This window comes from Eurosta solidaginis, chromosome 2 (genome assembly GCF_040869045.1).
Source record: "Eurosta solidaginis isolate ZX-2024a chromosome 2, ASM4086904v1, whole genome shotgun sequence".
In the NCBI taxonomy this organism is placed as follows: Eukaryota; Metazoa; Arthropoda; class Insecta; order Diptera; family Tephritidae; genus Eurosta; species Eurosta solidaginis.
The window spans coordinates 205,513,077-205,535,585 of record NC_090320.1 but is presented as its reverse complement, the minus strand read 5'-3'; the positions used below and the strand labels follow the sequence as shown (position 1 = coordinate 205,535,585).

Here is a 22,509-nt window from a genome sequence, read left to right as displayed (position 1 = left end):
AAAACCGAAAAAGTGCGATAATTCATTACCAAAGACAGATAAAGCGACGAAACTTGGTAGATGAGTTGAATTTGTGACGCATAATAGAAAATTAGTAAAAATTTTGGACAATGGGCGTGGCACCGCCCACTTTTAAAAGAAGGTAATTTAAAACTTTTGCAAGCTGTAATTTGTCAGTCGTTGAAGATATCATGATGAAATTTGGCAGGGACGTTACTCCTATTACTATATGTACGTCTAATAAAAATTAGCGAAATCGGCGTGGTCCCTGCCCACTTTTAAAAAAATTTTTTTTTAAAGTAAAATTTTAACAAAAAATTTAATATCTTTACAGTATATAAGTAAATTATGTCAACATTCAACTCCAGTAATGATATGGTGCAACAAAATACAAAAATAAAAAAAATTTCAAAATGGGCGTGGCTCCGCCCTTTTTCATTTAATTCCTCTAGAATACTTTTAAGGCCATAAGTCGAACAAAAATTTACCAATCCTTGTGAAATTTGGTAGGTGCATAGATTCTACGACGATAACTCTTTTCTGTGAAAACGGGCGAAATCGGTTGATGCCACGCCCAGTTTTTATACACAGTCGTTCGTATGTCCTTCCGCATGGCCGTTAACACGATAACTTGAGCAAAAATCGACATATCTTTAATGAACTTAGTTCACGTGCTTACTTGAACTCACTTTATCTTGGTATGAAAAATGAACGAAATCCGACTATGACCACGCCCACTTTTTCGATATCGAAAATTGCGAAAAATGAAAAAATGCCATAATTCTATACCAAATACGAAAAAAGGGATGAAACATGGTAAGGTAAGGATTGTTTTATTGACGCGAAATATAACTTTAGAAAAAACTTTATAAAATGGTTGTGACACCTACCATATTAAGTAGAAGAAAATGAAAAAGTTCTGCAGGGCGAAATAAAAAACCCTTAAAATCTTGGCAGGTATTACATATATAAATAAATTAGCGGTATCCAACAGATGATGTTCTGGGTCACCCTGGCCCACATTTTGGTCGATATCTGGAAAACGCCTTCACATATACAACCACCACCACTCCCTTTTAAAACTCTCATTAATACCTTTAATTTGATACCCATATCGTACAAACTCATTCTATGGCAATATTTCGAAAAGGCGAACACCTATAGATCGAAGGCCCACTCCCTTTTAAAAATACTCATTAACACCTTTCATTTGATACCCATATCGTACAAAGAAAGTCTAGAGTCACCCCTGGTCCAGAAAGGCCCACTCCCTCTTAAAATACTCCTTAACTCCTTTCGTTTGATACCCATATTGCACAAACGAATTCTAGAGTCACCCCTGGCCCACCTTTAAGGCGATATCTCGAAACGGCGTCCACCTATGGAACTAATGATTACTCCCTTTTAAAATACTCATTAACACCTTTCATTTGATACCCATATCGTACAAACGCATTCTAGAGTCACACCTGGTCCATCTTTATGGTGATATCTCGAAAAGGCGTCCACCTATAGAACTAAGGCCCACTCCCTCTTAAAATACTTATTAACTCCTTTCGTTTGATACCCATATTGCACAAACGAATTCTAGAGTCACCCCTGGTCCACCCTTATGGCGATATCTCGAAAAGGGGTCCACCTATAGAACTAAGCCCCACGCCCTTTTAAAATAATCATTAACACCTTTCATTTGATACCCATATTGTGCAAACAAATTCTAGGGTCACCCCTGGTCCACCTTTATGGCGATATCTCGAAACGGCATCCACCTATGGAACTAAGGATTACTCCCTTTTAAAATGCTCATTAACACCTTTCATTTGATGCCCATATTGTGCAAACAAATTCTAGGGTCACCCCTGGTCCACCTTTATGGCGATATCTCGAAACGGCGTCCACCTATGGAACTAAGGATTACTCCCTTTTAAAATGCTCATTAACACCTTTCATTTGATGCCCATATTGTGCAAACAAATTCTAGGGTCACCCCTGGTCCACCTTTATGGCGATATCTCGAAACGGCGTCCACCTATGGAACTAAGGATTACTCCCTTTTAAAATGCTCATTAACACCTTTCATTTGATACCCATATCGTACAAACGCATTCTAGAGTCAACCCTGATCCACCTTTATGGCTATATCCCTAAATGGCGTCCACCTATAGAACTATGGCCCACTCCCTCTTTAAATACTCTTTAATACCTTCCATTTGATACATATGTCATACAAACACATTCCAGGGTTTCCCTCGGTTCATTTTCCTACGTGGTTATTTTCCCTTATGTTGTCACCATAGCTCTCAACTGAGTATGTAATGTTCGGTTACACCCGAACTTAACCTTCCTTACTTGTTTATATTTGGTTTTTGTTTTTTTTTTTTATAGAATTATGGAATTTTTTTCATTCGTCGAAATTTTCGAGGTCGATAAAGTGGAGTGGTCATAGTCGGATTTCGCCAATTTTTAATACCAAGATAATGTGAGTTCAGATAAGTATGTGAACTAAGTTTAGTAAAGATATATCGATTTTTGCTCAAGTTATCGTGTTAACGGCCGAGCGGAAGGACAGAGGGTCGACTGTGTATAAAAACTGGGCGTGGCTTCAACCGATTTCGCCTATTTTCACAGAAAACAGTCATCGTCATAGAGTATATGTCTCTACCAAATTTCACAAGGATTGGTAAATTTTTGTTCGACTTATGGCATTAAAAGTATCAAGACAAATTAAATGAAAAAGGGCGGAGCCTCGCCCATTTTGAGATTTTCTTTTATTTTTGTATTTTGTTGCACCATATCATTACTGGAGTTGAATTTTGACATAATTTATTCATATACTGTAAAGATATTAAATTATTTCTTAAAATTTGACTTAACATTTTTTTTTAAAGTGGGTGTGTTCGTCATCCGGTTTTGCTAATTTTTATTGAGCAAACAAATAGTAATAGGAGTAACGTTCATGTCAAATTTCATCATGATATCTTCAACGACTGCCAAATTACAGCTTTCAAAACTTTTAAATTACCTTCTTTTAAAAGTGGGCGGTGCCACGCCCATTGTCCAAAATTTTACTAATTTTCTATTTTGGGTCATAAGGCCAAGCCACCTACGAAGTTTCATCGCTTTAGTCGTCTTTGGTAATTAATTATCGTACTTTTTCGGTTTTTCGAAATTTTCAATATCGAAAAAGTGGGCGTGGTTATAGTCCGATTTCGTTCATTTTAAATAGCGATCTGAGATAAGTGCCCAGGAACTTACATACCCAAATTTCAAGATCAATCACGATACCTCAAAATTTACTCAAGTTATCGTGTTTATGGACAGACGGACGGACGGTCGGCCATGGCTAAATGAATTTCTTTTTTCGCCTATATAATTTTGATATATAGAACTCTATATCTATCTCAATTATTTTATGCCGTTACAGATTACCGTTATGCGTACAAAATTAATATACTCTGTGAGCTCTGCTCAGCTGAGTATAAATAATTGAAGTATCCGACATGACTTTGTTCCTTTTATTTTACCGTTGCGCTGCGCAGTTACGCGCGCGCGGACAAGTCAACGTTGCATACAACGTGGCAGCCATTTAATACCGTTAAGTAAATATTGAAATTGTGCAGTAGGCAACGTATCATGTACGTACATATTCAGCGCCTTAGAAAACTTACAAACATACAATAGCGGATGTAACGCACCCAAAATGAAAATTAACAATACTGCGCTGGGGAACGATGTATGAGTTTAGCCAGGAGTACGTTCGCTGCATTGACAGACGAAAGTAGCCAGTGAAAGTACTAGTTTACAACTGGGACTGGTAGCAAAATTTAAACAGCGGAGTAGTTTGGAGCTTTCGCCTAGCGAAGGGTGACGTCACAGGTTCATACACTTTCTTCTTTGCGCCCTGCTGGTGTAACCACCAAAACACTCCACGAAGGTTTATGTGACTACGCTTCCGTACTAGCTTCTTCGCTGGTACTAACCTGATTGTCCCAGGAACGATTGTTTGAGCCCTCAAACTTTTGGTTTCGTGGATTTTAGTCACCTCTTACGGCGGGCATGACTTACCGCGCTCTATCGTGGTCGTGAACGATCTGCTGCAATACCATGATTGAATATTTTTTACGCTAACCATTTAGAAATTTTTGTCGAAGGGACTGTTAGAGTGTTGATGCCGCGGACTGACGTCTGGCATGATAACAAAAATGGAACTACATAGTTCTTTTCAAGAGGAAATACAATTCCCTGTTACAATGATTGACTCTGGTTGGATTCAGCAGAGAAATTTGTCAATAAACAACGAAGAGACATAAGTTAGAGAATATTAGATAATTAGCCTCAACCTCGAATCTCTAAACTGAGAAAAAAGCGTTCTCAGACTTAATACTCAAAGAGAACGATCGATTCCAAGCAAAACTCTTCATCATAAAGGACGCGGTGGATGGGATGCAGCCCTCTCACAGTTAGCACTATACATTTTTAGCGGTGACCCGAAGACCAGTGAAAGCGCTAAGCCCAATAACAGCATCAGAGGTAGCTGGTAGTTGGGTCTTTGGATTTTCCTCTAAAAACCATTTGCAGTGTGCTCTTGAGCTTCGTACTGAGCCAGCGTTGGGCCAACATCACTTCTTGCCAGGTGGCGAGATTATTCTAGCCAATTGTAAGTCGAACTTCTAGAACTGATCTATTTTTGAGGAGTAGAGGCATAAAAGAGCTGCCCAGGGACCCAGTAGTGGGAGACATTGAGATGCCTCATGGTCACCAGCGAGGCTCGACACCTTCTCACGATGTCCGACTTTATCAAGTTGGACTCTAATGCCTTTAAGATTCTGGTCTGGCTGTCGACCAAATCCTTACCAATGCCTGAAAGACACTATATTGTAATGCTCCTACCACTCTAGGCCTTCCTCCCATCCATCCCTTAAAGCAGGGATGCACCTTAACGTTAAGCTAATCGTTTATCAAAAAATTTCCACCGTTTCCGTTGAAAGAACTTCGAAATATTATCGATGAAGAAATTATCAAGATAAATTGTATCTCGTTTTTAACCGAAACGAAAAGCTTTCGTTAACGTTAAAAACGTTAACAAAAACGTGATACTTTATGTTTGAATTGTGCTGGCAATGCTATAGCCATGGTGAAGCCGTAAGGTGGTAACAGCGAGCGGACATACACACACAAACTCCATGTAATTTATTTGTGTAATTCGTTGGTGGTAATGTCAAAAATACTCTGAGAAATGTTCATACTGTCAAAATTCATGAGAAAAGTTGCAATCAGCTTGGCTACAGCTTTCACCTTTAATGTCTCCGCCATCAATCAGCTTTGCCAGCATAGTTTGAAATTAATAATCAACATAAACGATTTGATTTCGTTTTGATATGGCAGAAAACGAAACAAAATCATTTCGTTAATTTGACGTTCTTAATGTTAATAAACGAAACGAAATGACTTTGTTTCGTTTATTAACGTTAATTATCGCAACGAAATGATATCGGTTCGTTGGTTAAGCATGCCTGCCTTGAAGCATATCTTACGTTCTGCGTCCTGCAGTCAACAGTCGTCGCGATATCGTCGGTGTCGGACGTTAGGTCAGTACTGATGCCATTTAATCGGCCCCTTGCTATTTCATCTAATAAAGTCGCGTGTGCGTATTTGGGTGATCTCCGCATGTTGGATTCTCTTTGTCGTAGAGCCTCTTTAGCGGCGAATGCCTGCTCGTACACTTGTAAGAGGCATCAAGTGAAATATTACGTTTAGCCCTTTCTGCAGGCTAGCTTTTGCAACTTCCCAATCCTATGTGGTATGCTCTTTTTGTCTAGCGCCTTCCACCAGATATCGGTCGAATTTCTGTGTTGTACATGCCATGGGTGATATGTGGTGACAGTCCCTAGTTTCTCCCGAAAAGCTTTTTGCAGGTGTAGTATGCGGTCCTAACTTCTTTGATTTCACCTCAACGCGTCTTTTCCAGCTTAATTCGGAGTTGAGAATCATGCCGAGATATTGCGCTTCTGAAGAGAGATTTATCGTTGTATGGAATTTTTGTTTTTCTTGTGAATAGGACAAGCTCCGTTTTTTGTTGGATTTACCCCCAGCCGCGAAATGCCGCAAAGTGCCGTTTTCATTAGCTCCCTATTCGTTGGCAGGAATTTAGCTATGATCAAAATCACTAAATCGTCTTCGTATCCTACTAACCTCGTTCCTTTTGTCCTTTTCAATAACTGTCAGTATCCAAAGAAGAAGCGATAGCACGCCGCCCTGAGGGGTGCCTCTGAAAACCATTTTACAATTTGGGCTAGCTCCTAAATTTGCGTTGACCTTACTCCTATGAATAGAATCTATCCTTTCAACTATAGAATCTTGTGTGCCCTGAAGATAGCCTCCGTTTGAACGTTGTTGAATGCACCCTCAATGTGAAAGAAGGCTGGCCAAGTGTTTTCTTTGCATTTCATTGGTTTCTCAATGACGCTGACTACCTTGTGAAGGGCGCTTTCATCATTTGTCTTTCTGGTATGCGTGCTAAGCCGCGTCTATCTTGCAGATGTTTGTGTTGTCTCTTATGTGTAGGAGGAGAGCCTTATTTGAGTGTAGTTCCTGGCTTCCGAGTGGTTTACTTTCCCTGCTTTAGGAATGAACACTATTCCTACACTTATGTAGGCTTCGGGAACATTATGATCTTCGCGGCATCTTTAAAAGCTACCATTTAGACGTGGTACCAATTTGTTGCACACGGCTTGCAACACAGCCGGTATCACTCCATCCAGTCACGCTAATATGGAAGGCTCGAATGACTTGATAGCCCATAATATCTTATCCTAGAATATGTGTGGTTTTGTGGCATAATTATGCTCGTCGCATGCGTTCATTCCGCAAAGTGTGACACGGTCCATGGGTCATCCGACATCTTTATGCCATTTGGTGCTACGTTTGAACCAGATAGTGTTTTTCGAAGTCTTGATGCCACATTTGTTGTCTGCAGGCTCTCACAATATTGTTCCCATACTGAAAGAAATGGTGCTAGTAAAATCAACAAATGTGTTCTGTTGTTCTTGGCTTAACGGAGATTCGGTGAAATTGATCGAATCACGGTTAGTTCGACCGAGTTCTTTGTCAAGCGAACAAATTAGTTTAGTCATTTCAACAGAAGAGAAATTGTCGCTCTTAAGTTAGCAAAATTCTGTAAAATTGACGGATTCCTAATTAACTGATTTTTTGTTAATACAACTGATCTCACTGGTAATTTCAACAGCGATCAACAGTCAACACATGAGCAAATTTCAAAGAGAATTTTACGCTCACTGCGCTCTCTACTTTGCACTTATATATACTGTGTACTATATGTATGCACATATTTACGTATTATATGGCGGCCGCCGTGGTATGATGATAGCGTGCTCCGCCTACCACACCGAAGACCCTGGGTGCACACCCCGGGAAAAGTAACATCAAAATTTTAGAAATAAGGTTTTTCAATTAGAAGACAATTTTTCTAAGCGGGGTCGCCCCTCGGAACTGTTCGGTAAGCACTCCCAGTGTATTTCTGCCATGAAAAGATCTCAGTGAAAACTCATCTGCCTTGCAAATGCCGCAACATAGGTACTTTCGTACAAAGCTGTCGCAACCACTTTTTTTGTTCATTTGACTACTAAAACGGTCAATTACGAATCCACGATTTGTGCGAAGTTGATTCAAAATCTTGTTGCGATGGATAAAAATTGACAGACATTTCGGTTGAATTGACCCGTATTTCGGTTGATTTTACTAGTCTTTTTCTTTTAGTGCATAATTCCTTTTTTGCCTTCCTAATGCAGCTTTTGTATTTGTTAAAGCTGCTTCTCTAATCATCCCATTTTCCTTTGAGTCGGCAGGGTTAAGCTTTGTTGAAGAGTTTTTCTGTCGTTGATCTAGTTAGCCAAACTCTGTGTTCCAGCACATTGTCTGAGGTGTAGGCTTAGACATCTGTGGATTGTTGGCGTATCACACTCTAGCTTCATCGACGTCTGTCATTACTCGCATCCTTTACTACGTAACTAGTACTCGCTGGGGAAAATCCTATTTTTATGCTTAGAGGGTTAATGATGAAATCCTGTATGTATGTATATGTAGGGTATGTGTTACAAATAGTGTTGTTTAAGAAGGCGAAACCTTTAACTAGTTCTTGTAAAAGTCACGCGGTGTATTAGATTACCAATACTCTTTTTTTGTTGGTTTTGTTTTGTTAATAAACTTGCAGCTTTGTGTGCGAATTCGATGCAAACAAATCGTATCGATTTCAAAACAAATTCAATGCAAAACGTCCCTATATAATACTACATGTGTACCGTAAATAAGTTTCTGTTACTTGTACACGGCTAAGCCTCCTGTTGCCTCGTCTCTCTGTTCCTCACTTTACTAAACAAACATAATATGCACTGAACAATAGACGAACGAACTACTTAAACAAATGCTAACAATGAAATTTAATAGTTCAATGCTTAGCAAAAATTTGTCATGTCTTCACAGAGTTTTTTGCAAATGTCATATTTGGTTTAACGTTGTTAAATTACTCTACAATAGAAAAATATAGGAGGCCGAGTGATTTTGTTGAAGTAGCTACCGAGCTAAGGCGTTTGTCAGCTTTACTTCAAGTCGCAACTGTTTCCGGGATCAACTCGGAATTGTCTCCGCATTATTTTTGGTCTGTTTTCTTAATCATTTCGAGATTATTTTTTGCATTATTTCGGGAGTGTTTCAGAAAAATTATGGTAGCATATTGGGACGTATATTTCGGGACTATTTTTGGAACAATTCGGGATCATTCCTGGTTTTCAAATCGTTACGGTTTTCAACTCGTTTAGGGACTATTGCGGTATATTTTTGTTTTTGTTTTCGAGACTATGGCTATATAATTTCAGTATTATTTCGGTATAGGTTCGAGAGAATTTGTGGATAGTTTCAGGATTGTTTTCTGACTGTTTTAGGACGATTTTACGGGAAATACGAGATAACTTACGAAACATTTGGGTTTTGCTCGCGATCAGTTCAAAGCCATTTCGCAATCATTTCAGGACTATTACCGCGTCGTACCAGGATTGTGTTGGAGATTATATATGGCATCATTTTGGGGTTGTTCTTTCATGACTACCTCTGGACCATTTCAGATTTGTTTTCGGCATAATTTCGAGACTTTCACCGAATTATTTAGACCGTTGTCATGATTATTTTGAGATAGGGTGTAGGCTATTTTGGATTTGTTTAAAACAATTTTAAGGATCATTTCAAATCTATCTTCCCAATCGCTTTGGGACTACTTTAGTATCTTTGCTAGATTACTTTCCTAACTATTTTGAGATTGTGTAGAGTCTGTAGGATTATTATAGTTTTTAACACTCAACAAATGTTTTGTAAATCTTAGTCTATATATGTATGTTGTGACTGAACTGTTAATGGTGGAACCGATTTTGATGTAATTTTGTGTGTGTGTTCATGGGGATTTAGGACGCTTTAAATAAAAGTAACTTAAGGAGTGATTGACTAGCTTATTATTTGGGAAAATTTCTTTTTCCGGGAAGAGGACCAGGAACCGACCTCTTGCAAAAAATCTGGTTTTTGTCCAATTTTTTTGAAATGTTTTGCTTAGGCAGCCTTTTGAAAGAGGAAAATAACAGATAAGAGTGAGAATTAGAGAGGGGAAGAAAGTTAGGGAGGGTGAGAGAGAAAGAAAGTGTGAGAAGAAGCAATGAAAGGAGAAAGATGAAGAAAAATAGTCGAAGTTGTGGGAGAGGAAAGAACGTGGAAGTAGAAGAGAGAAAAATCGAAAATGTGAAAGAGGGAATATCCGGAGGACAGGAAGAAATTTAGGGGAGATAGGGAGAGGAAATGTAAGTAGGAGTGGGACTAGGAGTTTAATTTGCAGTGGGAATGGGTAGCTTAGTGGCAGTAGGAGTAAGAGTGGGATTGGGAATGGGAGTAAGAGTTGGGACTAGAGTGAGGATGAGAGTGGAAGTGGCAGTTGGAGTGGGTATGGGTGTGGGAGTGGAAGTGGGACTGGAAATGCGTTTGGGGGTGGGAGGGAGACAAATGAAATAACGGATGGGCTAGAAAAAAAGAAAAATTTAGAGTAGTGTAGAAGAGAATGGGATAGATAGTGAAAAGCAGAAGCGAGGCTCTTAAATGTAGACAAACAAAATTTCGGGCAGAACAAAGTCTGCCGGGTACTCTAGTATGCTATAAAATTTGTATTTTATTGCATGAATGTACCAAATAATTGAAATATTGCTAGCATTAAAAAGTGTAAACATTCTACGCATGAGCGTTTGTTTGCAATATATCCTTTTTGAAGTATGCAAATTAACTATAGCCTCCTCCAATGTTGCTGCCATGCTTGCTCAGCGACAACTAAACGAAAGATAATAATAATATCTATAAAGTGAGTGGTAATAACTATATCATTAGCCGACGACCTCTGGTGTAGAGATCCTATGTATGAGGAAGTTGGAGTGGTAGGAGGCGTTGTAGTCTGGAGAGGGTGGAGGTGGTAGGTGGCCTGGGAGATAGAGGTAACTAAAGGACAGCAACAGGAATTCAAGACTTAGGAAGAGGATAAGAAAAGATCATCTTTTAAACTCAACGCAGCCCAGGCAGGACAAAGTCTTCTTTTACCGAAACAGGTTTACTTGCTCTACTGGCCATTCTTTCATAAATTATGCGCGTTAACACCTACATATCTAGTGATTTCTGCTAAGAAAACACACAGCCATTTGTGCAACAACTTCCAAACACATAAATTTCTTAAAAGTCATATTAAATCACTTTAATCCCTCGAAACAATTACCAACAACCGTAAAAGTACAACGTTAATAATTATTGTTTGTAATTGAAATTTCGCACTAAATGTACACTACATTAAAGTATTAAGAAAATGTCTAGCTTATGAAATAGTAGAGGGTTGCCACCACCACCACTTTTTCGCGCTTCCGCATTATTTCTGCAACATTGCGCCCATTCAAGTACTTATCGTGTTAACTTACCAGCATGAGGGCAGGAGGAAGGGCGAGCGAGAGATGGCTTTAATGTCAGGCCAGAGCTCTATATTCTCTATGCTCTATAAATTTTAGCAACAAATGCGACAACAGCAACAACAACAATGCAAATAAATTACAGTAGTAAGGGTGGCGCTAAGCTAAAGGCAACAGCAGTTTTCCATGCTCTTGCTAACCAATAAAAGAACGGGGGGAGAAAAGCAAAGCAAAGCACATAGAAAAAAAAAATGAAATAAAAATTACAACATCATCATCAACAGGAGTTAGCAGCAGCGGCCACAAAGGACTCAACTCACATGCATGCGGGACGCTTACTCATGCAACACCAAATCATTAACATTAACAACATTTCTAGGATTTTTTGTTGTAAGTTAAATAAAATGCAGTAAAGTGTCAGTTGGCCACATAAGCAGCTACACCAACAGCGGGTGGTATTTTGCGGCATTCGTGCATCCTTAGTCTGTCTGTCAGGAGCAGTAGAATAGAGGCATGCGACTCTTTGAAATGCATAACTTTTTTATTTACTTTGCCACGCTCTGTAGTGTAGATACTCGGTGACAGATGTTTATGTTGTTTTTGTTTCTCTGACGTCTATTTTTTTGTGCTCTAATTTGAAGCACCCTCACAACGGTTGCTTGTTTCCTATCTGTTAAACCTACCAAAAATTGTGATTTGATTGACTAAAGTTCAAGGTTTGCGCAACTTTTTTGTTGTAATGCGTCAGTTGATGTTAATGAATATGAATCGCTTATATGGGAATTATGATTGTAGATATTAAGGTGCATTTGGTTTGAATGTTTGTATTTATCCTACAGTAGAATCGCGCAAAAGTTAAGCATTGAGAAAGTTAAACGCTCGACTAAGTTAACCGAATTTGAGCGCCCACGTGAACTCATTTTAACTTTTCTCTTATGGCTTGGTTTCCTCGAAAGCGGTGCCCCAATAAAGCGGCCGTTACATAGCGATAGAGTACGTTGTCAAAAATGTTGCAATGTAAATGTTATTATGTGGAAACTAAAAAGACAATGAAGTTCACGGTAACGTGATATAGTGGCAGGGCAAAAAATATTACGGCCGTCATGACAGTACAAACTCATGAACCAATAAACAGATCCCGCACTAAAAAATCAGAGAGCAAAAAAACCATAGTTGGCTGGGAAATAAATTTTCTCGGCGTTACGTCACGCTTTTGACAACATGTTTCATTGTTGACGCAGTGTTCAAACTTTATTCCAATCGGAGTACATATTTTGCTCCGCTCTTACCTCCTACTAGTAAATAGTATTACTACCTAATATCTTTTGGTTGAAGTTTTCATAGCTTACGTGTGAAAAGCTGATTGTTTACAAGTGACGATTAGATGAAATTACACGAATTCATTGTTCGTATCTTAAGACATGTTTGTTCACATTTTACTCACAGTGTTTATACTTGTTTCGTACGGAATGAGTATAGAAGGACTAAAATGTAAGCAAAATATGTGTCCGGACACGTTCTGTAAATCCTGCCAAAATTCAACATACAGCCAATGCTGCTTGAAGTTTTATACGGAAATGAAGTACGTTGAGTCAGTGAGGTCAGCTAACCCGGTTTGCGATAACAGTCGCCAATCGGGTGCACCAAGCGAGGACAAAACTTCCTCCAACTGTCTCTCCCAACTCAGTGAAGGTCTTCTCTTTCCTCTGTTTACAAACTGCCGGAGTGTATTGGTTCTTCCGCATAACATGACCTAGCTGGCGAGGCTTTCTGTTTTTATTCGCTGCACTATCGTCATATCTGCGAAAAGCTCATATACCTCATCATTATAGCTTCTTCGATACTCGCCGTCGACATAACGGATAGGACTATAAATCTTCCGGCGAACTTTTCTCTCGAATACTCCAAGAGCCATCTCCTCTCTACACCTTCCATGACCTTCAGGACAGGTATGATAAGTGACTTGAAGAGCGAGAATTTTGTTCTTCGAGAGAGAACTTTACTTTTCAATTGCTTAAAGAAGCACTTGTTGGCAAGAGTTATTCTCCGTTTGATTTCTAGGCCGACATTGTTTTTGCTTTTATTGCTGCTTCCCAAATAGACGAAATCCTTCATAGTCTCGAATTTATATCCGTCAACAGTGACGTGTCTACAAAGGCCACGATGACAGCAAGTACATCGACTTGTCCACATTTAGTGCAAGACCCACTTTTTTTTTGCTTCTTAACGTATACCAACTTTTCGCCTACATGTTTGAACAGTCTGGCGGGTACGCCGTCATTACTTGGCACCCTGTAATTTTTTAGCCACGATATTGCCATCCTCACTTCGCCATAGTTGGATGCCGGAGCGTGTTTTTCATCATCGGCAATCGGGGTATCTGTACGTCAGCTACCAGGTCGCCATTATCGTTCCTACAGGAATCTGCCCCGGCCTTCAAACTTTGTGTCATTAAAAGAGCATGAAATATGTATGGTAAACCGAAAATAATAATATTTTTTCGTGATAAATATCCGGGGAGATATACCTAGCCCACTTTTCTTCCAGAAAGGTCGCTTCAAGCCGTAGCTAACTTCGCTGACATAACCCTTCCATGGGTACCTGGCACAGGATCAACGCAGGCAACGAGAAGGTAGACAAACTTGCAAGGGCAGGATCACAGCCAGAAGCAGCGGAGGCGGTCAAGATGCATCATCCACTTACATCAATTAAAAGAAGCAATTATAGCAGACTCGAGGAGTTGGCAGTATCCAATGGGTACTCTTCGGACACCTGCAAGATAACCAAGCAAACATGGCAGAATTACGATAGTGGAGATCAGAGGACTTACTGAATAAGTCAAGGAAAGAAATCTTTGGCATTTGCAGGAGCTACGGCGAAGGTGACAGCAAAGAAACAGTCGCGCACTACCTGTTTGAATGCCCATCGCTAGTACACACTAGGTTTATAACTATTGGAAGGAACTTAAGGAAGTAGAGAAACTCTCTGTAAAAAATAAAAGCAGGTCCATTGTTTGCACCAAACGGTTCGAACAGTGTACCGTCCAGCCAAACCATAACAGCTGCAACTGGTTCTATGACAAACCTGCATCAAATTGGCGCCTCGTGCGCTACTTGGGCTCGCATCCAACCACTATCTGTCACTTTTCTTGTTTCCTTCAAACTAAATTTTACAAGGTCTGTGTGCCCCTTTTGCTTTTGATTGTTCTATTAAGTTGCATTTTTTTTCTTCGCTATTATACTTTGCCTTTGATGCGTTGCAACAAGATTTAATTTTCTTGGATGCTTTGATATGATGCTACGTTAAAGCTACAGCTTCGCTATTAACTTCTTTATATTTTTCTTTCATGCATCCAAATTTTATCATTTGATTTCCACATTGAATCTGTGAGGATTCTGATGAAATGACCAAAGTGCAGTATGTCAGTTATCCTTTGTACATATGTGTGTATGTATGTGTAAATATGTAAATGTATGCATATGTATTCCCTATAGCTTTAAATCAAAGCATATGCACACAACCATTCGTACATACACAAAAGCAACTCCCTCCCCCAACACCTTTCTTCGCTGATGCATTCTAGCCTTGTTTTACTCTCTTTTTGTTTATTTCGCACCGCATCCTTATGTTCTTACAGCGTTTGGTAATTCAATAGCTTCTGTGTACTTACATGCATACAAACATCCATACATAAACTCGTGCAAGCATCTCATTGACTGACCTTTTTGACAGACATCAGTCGCACTTACAACTTTTTGACATGCAACGGCTGTGACAGCCAACAAGAACGGTATCAGCAACAACAACATGCAAACTTTTGCAAGCGTAAATCTGTCAACCGAATATTTCAGTTACTTTGCATGCAACGCAGTTTTTGATGCATATGCCAAGGGTTTTGCTTTCATTTTCAATTATGTATGAATACTCCTTTTGTTGTTGTATTTTGATTGAATTGTCAACAAAGTTTTTGCGTTGGATAGTATACTCTGTCTTTTCCTCCAGAGTTATGAAAAGAAATTGCACTCAATATTAACTTGTGTGGCATAACAATGCGCATCCTTTATAGCCTCAAGGTGTTCCTATACGTTTCACCCTTGTCACGAGCTCCCTCTCTTGTCATTTGATCTGCAACTGCTTTTGCATTATATGTCAAAACTATCAATTTCTACTTTCTGTCGCCATCTAGCTCAGAGGTCGGCGAGCAGTTTTTCGAAAGCAGTACGCTCTAACAGGACAGTCATCTTTTCTTGTATGAAATCGCCTAAATCTAAATTGATTCGTAAGCTCGTCTAAGTCATTCGCCACTTTACAGTTTCCCTTCAGTAGCTACACCGCTGACTGAGCGCCCTACAGACTGCTCGGGTATCTCTTTGCTCTACACAGACTTAAGATTGGTAATGATTTTCGCATCCCTGTGTTTCGGGGGAGTATTATCGATGATGATAGTCCTTTACCGGATATAAATCCGGTACATGCGGTTTCTTGTGATGCATTGGTGTCCTAGCAGTGGAGTCTTCTACGAAAGTTTAAGCGAAATGTGTATGAGGCTAATGTACATGATCTCAAATTATTCAAACTACCCAAGAAACATTTATGTCAGAAACGGATTAGAAACGAATCGAAATCGAATGTTTTTCGCTAAGGTAGCAGGTAAGAGGACTATTCGCAAAACTGTCGAGAATCATAGCATTCCCGACAAAAAGGGGACATTGTGATCAATATCGAGCAAAGGGTTAGGGTTCTAATCGAACTCTAACGTAAATTTCTAATTGGTTTCTAATGTGTATTTTTAAATTGAAGCGTAATTTAATTCAACTATTTAAAATTAATTACATTTTCAATGTTTTTTTATATTGTAACGAGTTTTAGGAAACTCCTGATTATTATGCCCGTTTGTAATCATTCGAATCGATGAACTGTCGAATAAAATACTACAGCTGCTTATTTATTTCTCATTTCTGTATCTGATATTCACGTATGTCTTCTAGTTATATGCGTGTTAGTAATAACTTTTGCTCTTAGGTGATAATAACATACATATATGCGAAATATTCTCCTCGCTCTTAGCTTTGCAGTTTACATGTATGTGTGGCTGCTTGCTTTGATGTCGTTGTGTATTTATTTACTAGCAGCATAGTGATGTATCGAATTTCTAATAAATGCCACAATCTCAAAGAATTTTAATGGGTTATATGCTTACAAACTTAATATGAATATAATTCAAAGGCTTCTTAAAATAATAAAAAACCTCACTAAAACCAAATTTTCGCTGCCAGAATCACTGAAGGGATTCAGTATTTAGCTCTGCGTTGATTAGAAGTTTGTATGAGGGCACGTTTTCTTCATAATGTCAGTCAAATAGCGTCTCCAGTGTGCTCGATTTCTCTCTTTAATCTTTTATACTCAGCTGAGCAGAGCTCACAGAGTATGTTAATAGAGATAGATATAGACTTCGATATATCAAAATGATCTGCGCGAAAAAAAAAAATTCATTTAGCCATGTCCGTCCGTCTGTCCGTGAACACGATATCTTGAGTAAATTTTGAGGTATCTTAATGAAATTTGGTATGTAAGTTCCTGGGCACTCATCTCAGATCGCTATTAAAAATGAACGAAATCGGACTATAACCACCACGCCCACTTTTTCGATATCGAAAAATTCGAAAAACCGAAAAAGTGCGATAATTCATTACCAAAGACGGATAAAGCGATGAAACTTGGTAGGTGGGTTGACCTTAAGACGCAGAATAGAAAATGAGTAAAATCTTGGACAATGGGCGTGGCACCGCCCACTTTTAAAAGAAGGTAATTTAAAAGTTTCGCAAGCTGTAATTTGGCAGCTGAGTATATAATGTTCGGTTTTACCCCAATTTAGCCTTCCTTACTTGTTTTTTTTTTTAATTTTCACTTGCTAATTTCAATTATTACAAAAAAAAATTTTAATTAGAAATATTACAAACAAAAATTAGAGTTCTAATGTAAAATCCAAATATTTTTTTTTAACTTTCGAAACTGTGTGTGCTGAGTACGATATGTAGCCAGTGTAAATGTAGTTTAAGATTGCTCAGAGCCCAACTAGCACGCGTCTTTAGATCTTTCTAACACTTTTCCGCTTAACACAAAACAAGTCTATGTGCCATTATTTGCAGATCGCTGGTGATCTCTGCTGATAGTTTCACCCACTTGCGCCCCTAATTCCACATTGATTCGCCTTAACATTCGTTCATTCCCCCGAATTGCAGTCACATTTGCTTTGTTAAGATAGGCAGCCCAGAATCTGTATTCATTTTGTTGTACTTTTTCGTGTGTCGTCCGTTTTTCTTCGGTGTCGTTTTCGCCCTTTTTTTTGTTTTGCTATCCATTTTCAGTTCATTTTCACTTCACTTTGACCGTTTTTAATTGACACTGACTTCATGACAGTTTGAATGTTGTTACAATGAATACAACTTCAAAAAAACAAAACAGCTACAACGACACTGCACTCCCATAAATTGTCAGCAGAAGTGGCAGAAGCGAGTTAAGCCGAATTGTGAAGGGAAATGAAAAATTTTGTGACATTTGAGCTGCGCGTTTGACAGTTTTGATTGAAATTAAATTATGTGCTTTACAAATGTCCAAAGAAACTCTGACTCATGGGAGAGAGCATAATTATAAAAAAAGGTTAAAGAAAATCACAAAAAAATTTAGATAAATGCGAAACACTAATTAAGGTAAAATTAGCATTTCTCCAATCCTAGCCGATAATTTGCTAAGAAGCCTAAAAGAAGCTACTCATAACTAATTACCACTTAATTTTTTTTTAACATTTCTTGTTGCTGTTTTTTGTTTTCGAGCAGCCAGGTAGGTGTACAGTTCGGGTTCAAAGCTTGAAAAGCAATTTAAGTGTACATATTATCATAATCACATTGAGTAGCTAAGCACTAAAAACTCATTTTCTTAATGCATAAAAAAAATATCAAATTTAGAACGAAAAGCCTACTGAGAATGTAGTTAGGTTGTAAAACTAGCACTAATATCATGGTACAATAACCAGGTAAAAGCATCAGAGTTGCATTTTACATGTTTTTCATTCGAAGGTGGTCATAAAATGTCAATCTTTTTTTATGTTTACATTTTTTGTTTATTTACTTTTGATGTGAAAATTTATTAGGTAATTCTTTACTTTAGCTCACAACTACTAAAACTCGTCCAAAAATATCGGGAGAGGTGTCAATGACGCGCCTTGGACCCAGGACCACGAATCCGAAAACGGAAATTGAAAAATTATTTCTTTCCAGATATATTTACAAAGTTGAAAATTTTCATGTGGCTGTTGTAATTTGATGGTGTTGTGTACCCACAAAAAAAACTGTGGGTAAAAGTGTTTTGCGTGGATATAGATTTGGTCTCCCATGGTAATTTTTTATAAGCGCTGCCGAAGACCGCCAACGCAGAAAGGTGTTCTGCGCAAAATTACTATGGATCCCACCCCCGGTTTCGGAGGTACCCGCGGGTCTTTTTTTGGTTTTTCGTTAATATCTTTTGAACGAATTGATACGATATTTTTGGTAGCGTATTAGCAGTCGACCCCTCAACTAGACTATTACTTGCGCAAATACTATGGATTCCACCCCCGGTTTCAGAGCGCTCCGGTGCCATTTTTCAGTTTTTTGGGAATATTTTTGGACAGAAGTAAAATTTTTAATTTCGCTTTCGGATTTGTCGTCCTGAGTCCAAAACGCATTTTTTTGACACCTCCCGATATTTTTGCACGAGTTTTTGCAGTTGTGAGCTAAAGTAAAGAATTACCCCACAAGATCAAGGAAGAGGAAAAATTGGGAAAAGGCTTGTGGTGTTAGCTTCCCTAAAATGGCTTAACTTTTTCGCTCCATTTTCAGGTCTGTGACCTTATTGTGGGAGCTCGGAGAGTAAATTTGATGCCCAACTCCACTCCATCGCTATATTTACCGTCTTTGATGTAAATACTGTTTCCCGAATGTTGTAAGATTAAAAATATAATATAATTTTATGTGACTTAGCAGTGCTAATCAAGAGTTTGTAAAAAACGGAAGTTGTCTCATCGTCCCCAACGGCCATTCCTACAGTTATCTACCAAAATATCAGACAATACTTTCGCCGCTACAACGTGAAGGAAGGACGAAGGATAAATAATAAAGTCCCTTCTACATGTTCGCTTTTTTTTAAGTGACACCGTTGGAGCGAAAGGTCAATACTTCGCACGGAACAGCTGCAGCACACAAACGGAAATGCATGATGTACCACGAATAAGCCGTGAAACCCAGACGCAGTAACCTCCCCTAGTTTCAGGGCCACCATTAGTTTACAAAGAGCGAAAATATGCTATACAAGTATACGCAAGCCGCCACTAGTCCACAAAGAGAAAAAAAAAGCTAAACAATTATACCTACGAAAAGCTGCCCTTATCAGGGCCACAAACAGTTTGCGAAGAGAAAATATTGCTAGACAATTATGTTTTACATGCTATAGATGTACTTTTGGATTATTTATATCATCCATATGATGACAAGAAAAAAACTGGAGTATAACCGATACTGGAGTTGAAAACGGAAATATTCCAAGCCGAACTTTTACCGTAGCAGGTACCGATACCAGATCCAACCTAAAGCCGAAATTGCTACAAAAGCCTCCTGGCTAGACCCAGAAGGAAAACCCGGAACCGTAATTGAAGTCAGTACTACTACAACCGAACTAGTATCCAACACAACCGTGCTTTTTTTAATTAAAAAAGATTACATCTAAAGACATGGAGTACATATTCTTCAAAGAAATCTGTGCCTCAAATACCGACACGACGAGTTTCCAACGTTAAACGTTATTATGTATATATGTATCTTCGATATTTATTAGGTTACTAAATTACTTAATTTTTACTTTACAAAATACATGAAATTTTAAAATAAATCAGTACTTATTCATGAACATACTATTAACTCAGCATTTTATATACAATCTCATCACAAATTTTCAACATCTCTTGGAGACAGTAACGTTAGCACTCATACATACATGTATTGAAAATAAGGTCCACTACAAAAAACATTTAGCAATAGCATTTCCCAATATAATTTTAATACTACAAAATAACGACCTTAGGCAGATAAAGTAGAAACAATATAATTCCAAAAAAGTTGTATCTCACTTTACATTAAACTGCTTTGGAATATAAATACATACACTAAAAGATGCATACAATACAAAACGGTCCCTTATTTATATATCATAAACAAAATTAATGTTGCGGCCGTTGGATATTTTTCAAATCAATTGGTTCTAGCACCATCTCCCATAATGGAGACATTTCACGTAAACGTTCGACATGTTTGATGCAGGTATCGGTAATATAATCAACCTCTTCAATGGTGGTAAAACAACCAATACCAAATCTATAAAAATTTAAGAATAAATTACTTTCAAATTAACTAAACAATTCAGTACGGTAAACTCGTATACCTTATTGAACTATGTGCCAAATCCTCATCAGTTCCAATCGCACGTAGGTTCCAGTGATGCAGAAGTACATGCTGAGGCACTGGACAACGCCACATCTTTTAAGCCCATAAGTAATGATAAATTTAATAAACCACTATACCTTTGCTCTGGATTACCGTTACATATACCATGTGATAATCTTGAAGTGATGCGATCATATAAACGTTTCGACAGAAAATCTATAATTTTTTTATCTTATTCCATTTATTTGAAAGCAAGATAACATGCAGCACCAAATCCAATAACAATAATCCGAAAGAAAAAATTCAGCAGGAAAGGAAAAATTTCAGCTCGTTCAAAAGATATTCCCAAAAAACCGAAAAATGACCCCGGAGTGCTTCGAGACCGGGGTGAGATCCATAGAATTTTTGCCCTGGCGGCCTTCGGCCGCGCTTATAAAAAATTAATCTGGGTGGGTCCAACACCGGTTTGGAGACCAAAACTATTTCTGCGCAAAACACTTATGTCCACAATTTTTTTTGTGGGTACCAAATATCATCAACATTACAACACGCACATGAAAATTTTCAATTGAAAATTTTCAACTTCTTTTGCAAATATCTCTTGTCCAACACAAAATATTTTACCTCTGTCTTCTTATTATTGTTGTCGAGGTCAATGCGCGTCTTTTAACACCTCTCTCGATATTTATGGACGCATATTATCAGTGTCATGCTGTCGTATAGAATTACCAAGAGTTGATGCGCTGGAAACGTTGAAGAAGTGATTCAGCTGCTATATGTAAATAAATAATAACTATAAATTAAATATATATCATTTGAAAATAAGCTAATTACCTTTATTTTCCATTTAAAATGCCTTTTTCCTCCAGCTTCATCAGCAAACCAACTTTTTTCTTTTTTAAACGGTTTTATTTAGCTTGAGTTGACAGGCCGCATGGCCGCATGCACGGCTGCAAGGCCGTTGTGAACGAATCTTTTAATTGAAATTTAAGTAACTTCCCGATAAGCTACAAGCATGAAACTTGGAATATAGTTCAGAACCCGATGACAATGCAATAATAAGAAAAAAATCGCCGCTAGGTGGCGCATGGATCGAGATATTCACAAAAATCGTATTTGTGGCCCGATTTGGCTCATATTTGGAACACAAAATACATACATGAATAGAAAGCGACCTATGAAAAAAATCGCCGCTGGGTGGCGCATGGATCGAGATATTCGCAAAAATCGTATTTGTGGACCGATGTGACTCATATTTGGAACACTTAATACATACAAGAATAGAAATCGACCTGTGAAAGAAAATCGCCGCTAGGTGGCGCATGGATCGAGATATTCACAAAAATCGTATTTGTGGCCCGATTGGCTCATATTTGGAACACTTAATACATACAAGAATTGAAAGCGACCTATCAAAAAAAAATCGCCGCTAGGTGGCGGAAGGATCGAGATATTCACAAAAATCATATTTGTGGTCCGATTTTGCCCATATTTGGAACACATAATACATAGATACATGAATAGAAAGCGACCTATGATGCCCGATTTGGCTCATATTTGGAACAAATATTGCATACAGTCCGGAAGAAGTGACATCAAAATATTTTGGAGTTGGAGGAGGGACAAGCATACGTGGCGCAGAGTCGAGTAAAGTCTTTGGAAGGATTATGTATTGAGGACTTAGGTTGTAACAAATTGTCAGGAAAGAGTCCTTGTAATAATGAGTCACTAAATGAACTAAATAGAATGAGATATAATAGGCAATTAAATAAAGACTAAAAACTTGAAAATAAAATAATAAAAAAAAATTTTTAAGTTAAACGGTTTTATTGAAAACAATACTTACATGAAGTAATAATAATACGAAAAGCTAGAAAATAATTAGGTTGATCCTAGGTACTAGTCATCACACTCCTTATAAATCTATGGCGTTTATCAGACAATTAAATAAAAGCGTTGGGCGCGTGAAATTTCTAAAAATGTGACTGATTAAGGTTCAGTTAGTTTTACTTATGACTATCAGTAGAAATATGACGCGTCCA

At 38.2% G+C, this 22,509-nt stretch overlaps 1 protein-coding gene across 4 annotated transcripts in view; it reads left to right on the top strand.

The window, feature by feature from the left end:
• The window catches only part of ssp3 (short spindle 3), a 288,289-nt gene that overhangs the window by 59,852 nt on the left and 205,928 nt on the right, over nucleotides 1–22,509 (top strand). The window contains exon 7 of one of the 4 annotated variants that reach the window (XM_067766976.1): nucleotides 2,386–2,638. The exons of the other annotated variants lie outside the window; for them this stretch is intronic. Within the exon in view, the coding sequence (XP_067623077.1) occupies nucleotides 2,386–2,446 (61 nt within the window). The 3' untranslated portion in view covers nucleotides 2,447–2,638. Of the gene's footprint in view, nucleotides 1–2,385; nucleotides 2,639–22,509 lie in introns of those variants that run through there. 4 annotated transcript variants of the gene reach the window in all.